The 12433-nt window shown below is 36.9% G+C and overlaps 1 protein-coding gene across 7 annotated transcripts in view; it reads left to right on the top strand.

Annotated features, from left to right (window-relative positions):
* The window catches only part of LOC120779694 (ADP-ribosylation factor-like protein 4A), a 200708-nt gene that overhangs the window by 150290 nt on the left and 37985 nt on the right, over window positions 1–12433 (top strand). For 6 of the 7 annotated variants that reach the window (XM_040112056.1, XM_040112059.1, XM_040112057.1 and 3 more), the window contains one exon: window positions 5803–5900. In XM_040112056.1, the coding sequence (XP_039967990.1) occupies window positions 5803–5900 (98 nt within the window). Of the gene's footprint in view, window positions 1–5802; window positions 5901–7242; window positions 7328–12433 lie in introns of those variants that run through there. The other variant, XM_040112058.1, reaches the window with a different exon arrangement.

Genomic DNA, 12433 nt, shown 5'->3' with positions numbered 1-12433 from the left:
CGGCATTTCAAAGGGACTCACCCCCCATGATCTGGATCCTCGCGACGCCCCTGAATATATGTAAGCTAGCTGTCTGGACATGGCCATTGATACGTTGCCACTTTTTGAACAAGAGGAACTTTGTAATGAATAATCAAAAAAATGAGTAATATATGTATGAAAGCAATGAAAAATTAATTTGCTGTTATGTTTTTATATTATTTATTCCAACGAATTTTGATTTAGTTTTTTATTTTTGTAAACTTAAGAAAAAATAAAAAAGTTGAAAATGAACAACATAATAAAAAAATTCAAGTACGCTATAAGTCATTGCCAATCATTTCTTTAAAGTCGTAGCTAATCAAAAACGGTCGCAACGGCCGACTTCCACGAATCTAACGAATCTGATATTTTTTCGACTTACGCTGCTGATCAAAAGCAACAGCGACAAAAATCAAAAGTAGCAAAAAGTCGAATGCATTACTTTTCGCGACTGTGACTGCCGACGACTGTCGAAAATTGTCGATAGCTGCTGCGGCAACTTGTGGATACGATCGAAAGCTACAGCAAAGCAGAAAGCAGAAAAACGAATAACGGCGACTTATGCTGATTTCTGATTTTCGTAGCTGTTTGATTTTTGCGCCAGTCAAAGCATGCGACTTCTGATTTTTTCAGAAGCAGAAGCAAAAGCACTTGCATACTTTCTGATATCGCTCGCAGTTGAAGTAGCGAATAGCAACAATATTGCGACTTCTGCTAATTCGACTGCAGTTTTTTAAACACTGAATTACACCTACTCCCCACAGTAGAGTAGAGCTGCCACAAATAGACAGTCAAGAGGCAAGTTCAGGCATCTGCCTCGAGCTACCTGCATGTGACACAGAAACCTTTTACGGAGGTTATGAAGAATGGCCGTCCTTCCGGGACATGTTTACGGCCGTGTACATAAGCCATCTTCAATTATCACAAGCGCAAAAATTGTATCACCTCAGATACAAAATGAAAGGTCAAGCAGGCATAATAGTCAAACAGTTTGCATTAAATTACGACAATTTCAATTTGGCTTGGAAAGTTCTAAAAGCTAGATATTAAAACGACAGAATACTGGTCGATAAGCAAGTAACGACTCTAATGAAATTGCCAAAAGTTAAGAAAGGAACAAGTGTAGAATTTATCAACCTAGAAGCCACTGTTTCAAATTGTTTGTCGATTCTATCGACACTAAGTATTCCCACAGACAGCTGGGACCCAATTCTGGTAAAAAATTGCACCGCCGCATTAACAGAAAAGTCGTTACTTCTATGGGAGCAATCGCTCTCATCACGAAAAAAGTGCCCAACGTGGCAACAAATGAAAGATTTTCTCACCACCCAATATGAAAATGCGGAAAGGTTAGAAGAAAAAATAATCGAAGCTTTAATAGACCCCAAATTAGTAACAAAAACAATTTAAACAAAAACTTTCACAAAACGCAATCGTTCACATCTGAACAAAGAAATCATATGTCATGCGAACTATGCACAAGAGGGCATAAGTTTAAAACTTTCGAGGAGTTTAAAAACTTGAATGTCAATGAAAGGAAAAACTTTATCAGGTCAAAAAGACTCTGTACAAACTGCTTGTCCCACTCACACAATCTTAATAATTGCAAAAGCAAATTTAACTGCTTATATTGTCACAGAAGACATAATCCAATGCTTCATTACAGCAGATATCCAATCGCACCCCAAAGAAGCGCTTATACACAAAGAACCACGGGTTTAATTGCAAAAGCAAATCCCGAAAAGCAAAATCCTAAAAATTGCCAAGAAGCACCATGCTGCTTACAGGCATTAAAAACGAAACGCTACACAGCGAAAATAAAAATAGGGTACTACTACCTACAGCAGTTATCTCCATCGAACACCGAGGAGAACTGTTCAAACTCAGAGCCTTAATAGACCAAGGATCACAACGATCATTCATAACGTCTAAGGCACAAAATAAGCTAAAATTGTCAACCAAACAATCAAATTTTGAAATTACGGGAATGGGCGGAAGAGTAATCCAAAACTCAGATAAAACTTGTCCCATTACCCTAATTTCCCCCCCAAGCGGATAAGCGAATTAAAGCAGAAGCTATAGTCCTACCGCAATTAACAAATAGGCAGGTCTCACACTTAAAACTAGCAGATCCCGACTGCAACAAACCATCTCAAATAGATATTATATTAGGCAGCGACCTTATACCGCAAATATTACTTAAAGGTGTTGAAAAAATATCAACCACCCTTCTAGCGCAAAACACTATATTCGGTTGGATTCTAAGTGGACTAGTTTCAGAACCAGTTACCACCATATCAACTCAAGTTGAGGATAATGCAAACCTTAATTCACAATCAAGGAAATTTCGATATATAGGGAGACTTTCTCCTATATTAAAAGCACATACAACTTTTCGGCCCCGCAGGATGGTTTTCGCCAATAATGAGAAAAAAACAATTTAAAAAAAATTCTAGAGCGTTGGCGGGCCACTTCTTGTAAAATTAGTGCATACGCACTTAAATATTACCTTTAAAAAATTTGTACAAAGAGTTGAATAATATTCATCTACATAAGCGCTCCTCACATTGGTGATTAATGGGAATCAGCTATACAAAGCATTAAATAATTACGAAAAATTCTCTACTGTACGAAGTGAAGCCGTTCTCCATTCACGGTCACTCTCACGCAAGATCCCTCTAATTTTATAGTCCTAACTCCAGGGCTAAGGAGTACCCATTCTGGCCACATTTGCGCCAGGCGTGGAGTTACTATCCTTAATGAGCCGATAACACAGAAAAGGCAAATAATAAACAGCCAGTTGAACAAACCGACGGTAAAAAAATTTTTAATAAATCCACAATAGTAAATCTATCAAGGAAATAAAAGCTAATGCATACCAAATATGTTTAAAATCAAAGCCGTTTTTAGCATTTACAGGTATTCTGCGCCCTCGGGTACTCTACCAGAAGTACTCCGCTATACATGCAATCGCATATATCGCACATACATGTAATACTAGGCAAAACGTTCGCCTAGGGGGCCCAGGATGTTTAAATGAGTTAAGCATCTGCCCCCTCTACCCTGAAAAACTGGCATACACTAATACAACACTTCCGATGACAGCACACTCTTACATCACCAAACAACGCAACTCACCACACCTCTCCATCAATCAACCCACTTAACACAAAGGCTGGGCAAAAGGATTGTGGACACATTCGTTCGACACAACTCGTCAGATATACTCCTCTCCGCTTACAACACCCGTCCCGCGCGCTACAGTAAGCTTTTCGACAACAACGATCTGGCGACCTGTAGACATACGCTCATTTAAGTTGGTTACCGAAATAATTCAAATGTATAATTTTAATAAAATACGATCTGTAAAAATACAAAACCTTTTTTAATAAATAAATATTGTATATCATACTACTCAAGCTACCCGGTATTTTTATTTCAAATGTGCGTGACAACTATTTAAACAATTTATACGTACATAGTGATTACCAAGGCAAAAATAGAGATACACATGTATCTACCAGTTACAAATATATTCACTTGGGTTGGCTTGGTTCTCTCTATAGTATAGAGTCTATACAATTGTTTGAGCTATTCGTTGTATACAATTGATGAGTTGAAAGGCTCATAGTTTGTTTATGAATACCAGAGATAAAGAGATATTTAACTGGAAGTGAGAGAGCAATTGCTAAACGTCAAAACCTACTGAACTTTGACAGCTAATCGAGTTCAGTAGGTTTTGACGTTTAACAATTGGAAACGAGTGATGGCCAGATTGAAATCTTAACAAAAAATATGTAAACAGCTGTAATGTTGCTGCAATTGTTTTCTCACTTCCAGTGAGAGAGGAGTTGGACATATCTCTATCTCTGCTTTGGTTCATAGCGTTACGGCTCAAAAGGCTCAAGTGGCTTGCGCTCAGTTGAGCTTCTTCGTATATTCACAAGTGTTTTGTATTCGTAATCGTCAGAGCATCCTAAGCAAAGATTCATAAGTATTGTGAACTCATAACCAAACGCTTCATACAAGCTAAGTAGCTCACAAGCCAAAACTCTCTCTCTCTCTCTCATAATTCTAAGTGAGCAGTAATCACACTTGTACTCATTCCATGAATAATTTGCTTGCTTCATTCTCAATTTTTCGCAAGTGGTTCAAAGTTGTGTTTAACTCATTCACTGCAGATCATTGGTGGCAATTAATCTGAGGGGATAACATAATTTACTTCGGCTTCTTAGGAGTTTATTCTCCTAAAAAAGAGTCAACGTGAACACTGCTGACGTTTTGGTATCGTTGTCATTGGAGGATGATGACTGACTTTGAAGGCGCTCCTGGAGGACTACAAGTGAATTTTTCTACATACAGATTAAAGAAATATGCCAAAATCTTGGTCTATACTCAGCAAAATTACATCACCATCAGGTGGGAAACGGTCAAAATTCTGAAGTCAAAATTCCGGAATCAAAATTCTGGGTCGACAAAATTCTGGAAATCGGAGATCCGCAATTTCTTCGCTTTTTTTTTTTGGTTGCATTTCAAAATTCTGGTTTTTCATAATTCCGGAATTAACGTTTTCCAGAATTAATTCTGGAAATTTTTTCCCTAAAATTTGAGCCAGATCGTGTATCTTATATAAATTTGCTTATAAATACATAATAATATAACATAAACAAAACATAACCTCCAAAATGATTCCAAAATTCAAACATGTTTATCGGAAAGACAAAAAACAACATTATTAACAAATAAAGATCAAATAGATACTACATTAATGGATCATGAGAATGTTCATTTCTTTTTTTTCGTATAACATGTTCACAGCCATCGAATTGTGTGACAATACGCACGGTACATTTGTTTTTAATTCGTTCAGAACAAGTCCAGTTAAATGTTTTCTTATTTTTTCGTTCCAAATACATAGAAGAAGTAGCCGTCGACGTTTAACATGTCTTTTCCTTTATTGGACTTCACCACAGTTATATTTTCCATGATTTCACAAAAATATTTAGCACGTTTTTATTAATGAAATTGCAGTAACACATTGCTTAGTCAGTACATATACATATGTATGTATATGTAGGTACATAGTAAACTAAATCATTATGGTAGTACAAAAAAGTAAATGAAGAACAACAAACAAAGCAATAACAATAACAAATCCAATCATGGTAGTACAAAAAAGTAAATGAAAAACAACAAACAAAGAAATAACAATAACAAATACAATCATGCAATTGTAAAAAACTACTTACTAGGCAATAAAACATATGATTACAGAATGGCAAAATTCTGTAATTAATGATTAAAAATGCGTGTTGAATGCAGAATTTCCTAAAAAACAGAATTTTGACCCCAACCCCCATCAGGTATATCGCCGAATTGGAATTCTTTTTTTAGATCTATGTTGTGTTTAGACTTAGATTCATCCTTAAAGAAAAGTTCATCTTCAGAAACCTGGGTACATCTTTCTATGTCTAGCTGGGATTTCCATGACTAATTAGACTTAAACCATTCGTGAACCCTACTTCATATGTGGCCTGCTCTCTAGCCTGCTATGTACAGCGCGCTAAGCATGCTCGTGACATTTTCCAGTCCTTCCTCGCTTTTTTAATCTTTGAAATCTGATGGTAAACGTCCATAAAACATGATCGACTTAAATTTTGACCTAACATTATTGAGATATTTAAATATATAACTGCTAAAAAATTTTAAGTTATAATAATAATACTTTACATTACTAAGATTAGTCTTGTCACTAAACCTAGAACACATATATTTTTACAGGTGCAAGGTATACTTGGTAGAGCAAAAGGAATACAATTTCTTGTGTGGGACGTTGGTGGACAGGAGAAGCTTCGACCTCTTTGGCGAAGTTATACACGGTAAGTTTTATGTTTAATACTTAGTTTAGTTCTCTATTATAACTACGTTGAAACGGCTTTTTAATTTCAATACGATATTAATACCCGTGACATACACGTAGCAACAATACCATGGTAAAGAAGTAAACTCAAATACTAGCTTTGTTTCATAGGCATAAATATTTAAAAAAAAATTTTAAACAAAGAATGTATACGAGCAATGGAGAAAATAAGATTTATTCCTGTAAATAATACAAAAATTGACCCTGGCTATTTCGTTGAAAAAGCAAATTGGTATCGAGCTTTATTCATTAGCTTCATCAGCAGAGTGTAGAACAGTGGCAAGCTTATTTGGAATTGGTAGAACAACAGTAGGAGAAATAGTTCTTGAGATGTGTAGAGAAATATGTACCGTATTCCAAGAAATAATGTTGAATGCTTATCCACCAACATAAGCTAAAATTGAAGAAATTGTTACAGGTTTTGAATTATTGGGGTTCCGTCAATGCTATGGAGCGATTGATGGATGTCACATTGAAGTGAAACCTCCCAAATGTGAAGCTTCAGATTATTTAAATTTTAAAGGATGTTATTCAACAATTCCCTTTGCTGCTTTAGACTATCGTTATAGATTTACCTATATAAACATGGGAGTACCTGGAAGATGTAACGATTCTTCCATTATTGAATGCTCGGCATTCGCATGAATAATGAGCTATTTGAAAGACATTTCGAATTCATTGAAGGCGTAAAAGTGCCGATTTTACCTATTGCGGAATCAGCGTTTAAACTTTCGCCGCCCGTAATGAAAACGTTTCCGTTTTCAGTTAACCAAATAGAAGGTGAAAAAATATTCAACAAAAAATTATCTTTTTGTCACCGTGTTGTTGAAAACGCATTCGGTCATCTGAAAGCGCGATTTCACAAAATTGGGAAAGGTTTGGAAGTTAACATAAAAATTGTGAACACAATTATAAAAGCATGCTGCATTAAGCATAATATGTGCAATAACAGAAACGATAACATCAATCACTATTGGATTCAGCAGTCAGACATTCAAAGTACAAGGCAACAGCCCCAAAGAAGCATTTCCGTAAGTGATACAAACAGTGGAATTGTTATAAGAAACGCATGAATTACTAATTTTATTACCCGTTAGTATAATCGGTTTCAAGTGCCATACAAATGTAAAAATAAATATAATATGTTTATTTATTTATTAACGCAGAAAGGAATGCATTATTTTCTTCTAGTACTAATATTACAACTTTTTCTCCTTTTTTATGATTTATCTAAATACTTCTACATCATTTTCTGTTCATCTTTTATTAATTCGAAAAAAACGAATATCTGGGCGTTTCAGTTTTCGTGCATTTCTGGAATTGGTACTTGTACTTCAGCGAACGATGACTCATTACCCAGTGGTTTGCTAATGGAGTGTTCACTTAACAATGCCTCCATTGCATCAAATTCAGAATCATTTAAACATTCTTCACAATTCGGCTCTAAAAAACAAATGATAGTAATAAATATGTAGTTTTAAATAATGAATTACATGCCGTTAATTAAACTTTCGTCCAACACTTAAAAAATTGTTTTATTTAAAACTGCCCAACCCTTATGTACCTCGTTGTACAACTCCCATTTTGAAGGAGCTCCGCCACTGGGATCAATTTTACGTTTTTCTTGCCTAAAAATGTTAGATTTACAAGAATTAAATAAGAATATTTTCATAAATGGATTGGTTCTTACATACCTATCTCTTTTTGTTAAATTATTTAACCGCGTACGCATCTTAACAGCAGTCAAACATACTTTGTGTTCGTTTTTAAGTTGTGCGCACATATTTTGTAGCACATGACTATTTTTATGGGTTCCTCGTATTCTTTCAATGTTTTGGCCTCAAACTTCAATGAGGGACTTTGTCTCAGAAGTCCTCAAATAAATGCGCATCTTTTTCGTATTACTTCCCAATCTTATTTATAAAAATGAATCGCAAAATGTGTTGCTAAGCGCATAACTCAACAACGCCTTGACCAATTTGACCAATTCTTTTTTCTAAATGTTCGTTGAGGTTCAAGGATGGTTTTTAAGGCAAGAAAATTTCGAATAGTCGCCGGAAAACCCCTAAAATCAGCCCTTTTCTTTTTCCCATACAAACGAATGAATGTTTGTTTGTTAGTAACGCTAAGAAAACGGCTACACCAATCTTGGTGAACTTTTCAGAGGTTGTTCGTTGTGAATCGGGGAAGGTTTAAAAATAAAAATACTTTTTACTTTTCATGAGGAAAAGTCGAAAAATTGGACAATTCCAAAAAGTAACTTTTTTCCATACAGATTTTTTTCAATTTTTGTTTGTTTTGTTTTTCAATATTTTGATTTTTAACTTATTTGAATCGTTCCATTTTGGTCGCTTGCTTTTTTATTCCGGCTATTGAAAAAAAATTATTGAAAATTATTCAGTGAAAGCTTTATGGTGTTTCACACAAAGTGATCAATTGCAGATTTAAATTTGTTACGAAGTCACGAAGAGGTCGCCCTAATATCGGTCGGCGTACTTTTTGCCATCAACGTGTGGCAGCCCAAGGCAAGACAAGGCAAGAAGTACTCCCAGGATGTGATGACATACATGCGGAATTATGGATCGCGGTCAATCAGCAAGCGATCGTCACGATGTCACAGCACGACTTTTCAAACAACGATAGTCGATTTTTGATGGACTTTATCTTGAAGCAACGTACGTATATATGTGGTGCTGTTAGATTCTAGATGTATTCTGTTGAGTGGCAAAAGAGAGGTTTGTCGCACGTACATATTCTTCTTTGAATGGTGGATGGTGGTTACACCAGATCAAATTGATGAACTCATTTCTGCGGAAATTACTGATGCAGAGAAAAATCCAGTGTTATACGAAGTGGTGAAAACCAATATGGTTCATGGACCTTGCGGACACCACAATCCCACTTCGGTTTGTATGTGTGACAACAAATGCACGAAACACTATATACGTACTTTTCTTTCGGAACCACAGACTAGAAATGATGGATATCTATTGTATCGGCGTCGCTCACCAGACGTCAATGGCAGAACATTCAGCATTCAATTTAGAAGAGTGAATATCGAAGTTGACATCACATGGATGGTACAATATTCACCATTAGACAATAATTCACAGGCAAAACTCATATCAATGTTGAGTATTGAAGTTAGGTGTAATCAATAAAATAAAATACGTCACCGAAGGAAGCAACATGACAGTTATTGGCCTTGAACAAAATGAGATTAGGAAGTATCAAATAGGTCGATCGTGAACTGCAATAAAGCGCTTTGTAGGATATTTACTTTTTTAATTCATGAACGTTTTCCGACTGTTGTGCGTCTCGCAATTCATTTGGAGAATGGCCAAAGAGTGTATTTCAACCCAGAGAATACAGTACAGCTAGTGAAACACCGCCAGCAATTAACATTTACGAGTTTTTGCTCAACTTTTGTCAGTGATCCGTTTGCGAGAACATTGCTCTATTCGGAAATGCCTTGATATTAGTTATGGAATGCATCGTCAAAGAAATGGTTGCTCGGAAAGCAAGGTCAAGCAGAAGATGGACATCCAGGTGTGTTCTCAACTAATGCATTAGGATGAATTTACACAATCCACCCGAAAAAACGCTTCTACCTTTGGTTGCTATTGATTAACGTACGCGGTTCAACTTCATTTGCGTAGTGTAAATGGTACGGTGTGTGCAACTTTTTGAGAAGGCAATTACAATTGCTGTAACATGATAATCACTGGAATCAAACGATGGACGTTGCGATAGCTACTTCGAATGCAAATGAAGTTAGCACACTTTTCGCGATAAACATTTCGACATATCAGCCTTAAAATCCGCGTCGTATTCTCTAAGAATTGGAAATGGGAACATTTTGATTGATACTTCCAGTGATTTGATATCCATTCCACCTGCCGTATGTCAATTCACTTCAACAAAAGATAAACTCAACACGAATGCTTATGCCAACATTGGCTAAATTATCGTAACTATGACTGCTTGAGAGCACGCGCAATTTAGCACTTAAACTGGAAGATTCAAAGTCAAATACCGGGAGGTTTGCGCTCATACAAAACGATCGATCCTCTTGACAATGAAGACGAAGTCGTGAATTATCCAGTGGAATTTCTAAATTCTTTAGAGAGGCTTGGTATAGCGCCGCATAATTTGCGTATCAAAGTTGGATCTGTCATTATTATGTTTCGCAAACTTTATGCGCCGAAACTGTGTAATGGAACCCGACTAATTGTGACGCAGCTATCGAATACAAGGGGGCCGAACACTTGACTCTAAGAAATCTTTTGGGTTCTAACGATTTGCCATTTCAAACGTATTCCGTATGCAGTGAAAATTGCTTTTGAGATGACAATCAACAGGACACAACGATAGTCGCATAATGTGTGGCATAAATCTGGAAATGCCATGTTTTTCACATAGCCAGTTATACTTGGAAAATTATCTTCTCGGTACATAAACGCACCGGAACTGAAGGTAAAAAATGTTGTTTATAAAGCTGCCCTACATTGAAAAAAAAAATGTAGGAAAATCGCAAATAAATGATTTTTAAAACAGTATAAACTCAACTTTCTTTTCATTTCAACACAATTTCACGCAGGACAACGCTTGAGGGCGTAGCTAGTTTTTTCTAAATATTTAAAGTCACTTTGACAGAGCATTTTGATGAGCTTTTGTGTAAAAGCTTTTAGGAAAGTTTATTACCTTTTTTTTAGCTGTGTTTATTGAAATACCACAATGAAACATCATAGTATTGTTACCAGCAAAAAATACCCTGCCAGATAAAAGTGAAACCGCGTGAAGATTCTAACCACTTTTCCATACATCTCTGTTGCGCTCATTCAGCAGTATCTTATAAATTATTTATGTTAAAATACAGCTGAACTGCTCTAATTATCCTATTCGTCAGCTGTCGCAGAGTTGCATGTTTTGATTCCTACTTTTAAAATTTCTCAAAATTTCAGACAAAACTTTTTAGTTTTTAAATTATTAATTTTATTTTTTTTCATACACATTTACATAAATTTTTTTATAATTAAATATATTAAGGCTAACATTGTTATTTCTTCTTCTTAATTGGCGTAGACACCGATTATAGCCGAGTTAACAATAGCGCGTCAGTCGTATCTTCTTTTCGCTACGTGGCGCCAATTGGATATTCCAAGCGAAGCCAGGACCTTCTTCACTTGATCCTTCCAACGGAGTGGAGGTCTTCCTCTTTCTCTGCTTCCCCCGGTGGGTACTGCGTCGAATACTTTCAGAGCTGGAGTGTTTTCGTCCATTCAGACAACATGCCAGCGTAGCCGCTGTCTTTTAATTCGCTGAACTATGTCAATGTCGTCAAACATCTCATACAGCTCATCGTTCCATCGAATGCGATATTCGCCGTGTCCAACTCGCAAAGGGCCACACATCTTTCGCAGAACCTTTCTCTAGAAAACTCGCAACGTCGACTCATCAGTTGTTGTCATCGTCCAAGCCTCTGCGCCATATAGAAGAACAAGAAAAAAGAGTGACATATCGAGCTTGGTTTTTGTTCGTCGACAGAGGACTTTACTTCTCAATTTTCTACTCAGTCCGAAGTCGCACCTGTGGACAAGTGTTAGCCTGGCTAACATTGTTGGTGGTGTTTACGTTGGTTCCAAGATAGACGAAATTATCTACAACTTCAAAGTTATGACTGTCAACAGTGACGTCAGAGCCAAGTCGCGATTGCGACGACTGTTTATTTGATGACAGGAGATATTTCGTCTTGCCCTCCTTCACTGCCAGACCCATTTACTTTGATATCAATATCATCGGCATACGCCAGCAGCTGTACACCCTTATAAAAGATTGTACCTTTTCGATTAAGTTCTGCAGCTTGACATATTTTCTCCAGCAGCAGGTTGAAGAAGTCACACGATAGCTAGTCGCCTTGTCTGAAACCTCGTTTGGTATCGAACGGCTCGGTTGTTGATTTTCCAAGTCTAAAGGTCCAATCAGTTTGTTGACGGTGGGCTATAATCTTACACACTATACGCTCGATAGAACCTTATACGCGATGTTGAATAGGCTTATCCCACGGTAGTTGGCGCAGATTGTGGGGTCTCCTTTTTAGTGGATTGGGCAGAGCACACTTAAATTCCAATGGTTTGGCATGCTTTCTTCCGACCATATTTTGCAATGAAGCTGATGCATGTTCCTTATCAATTCTTCGACGCCGTGTTTGAATAGCTCGGCCGGTAATCCATCGGCCCCCTGCTTCGTTTTTCTTCTGGCGGGTAATTGCTATTCGGACTTCTTCATGGTCGGGCAATGGAACGTCTGCTCCATCATCAACGATTGGGGAAACGGGTTTGCCTTCTCCAAGTTTTGTGCGTTCACTGCCATTCAGCAGGCTGGAGAAGTGTTCTCTCCATAATTTTATTATGCTCTGGGCATCGGGCACTAAATCACCTTTGGGGGTTCTACAAGAGTATGCTCCGGTCTTGAAACTTTCAGTTAGTCACC

This window comes from Bactrocera tryoni, unplaced genomic scaffold (assembly GCF_016617805.1).
Source record: "Bactrocera tryoni isolate S06 unplaced genomic scaffold, CSIRO_BtryS06_freeze2 scaffold_11, whole genome shotgun sequence".
Classification (NCBI taxonomy): Eukaryota; Metazoa; Arthropoda; class Insecta; order Diptera; family Tephritidae; genus Bactrocera; species Bactrocera tryoni.
The sequence above is the reverse complement of the archived record's forward strand: the minus strand, read 5'-3'. Positions and strand labels throughout refer to the sequence as shown.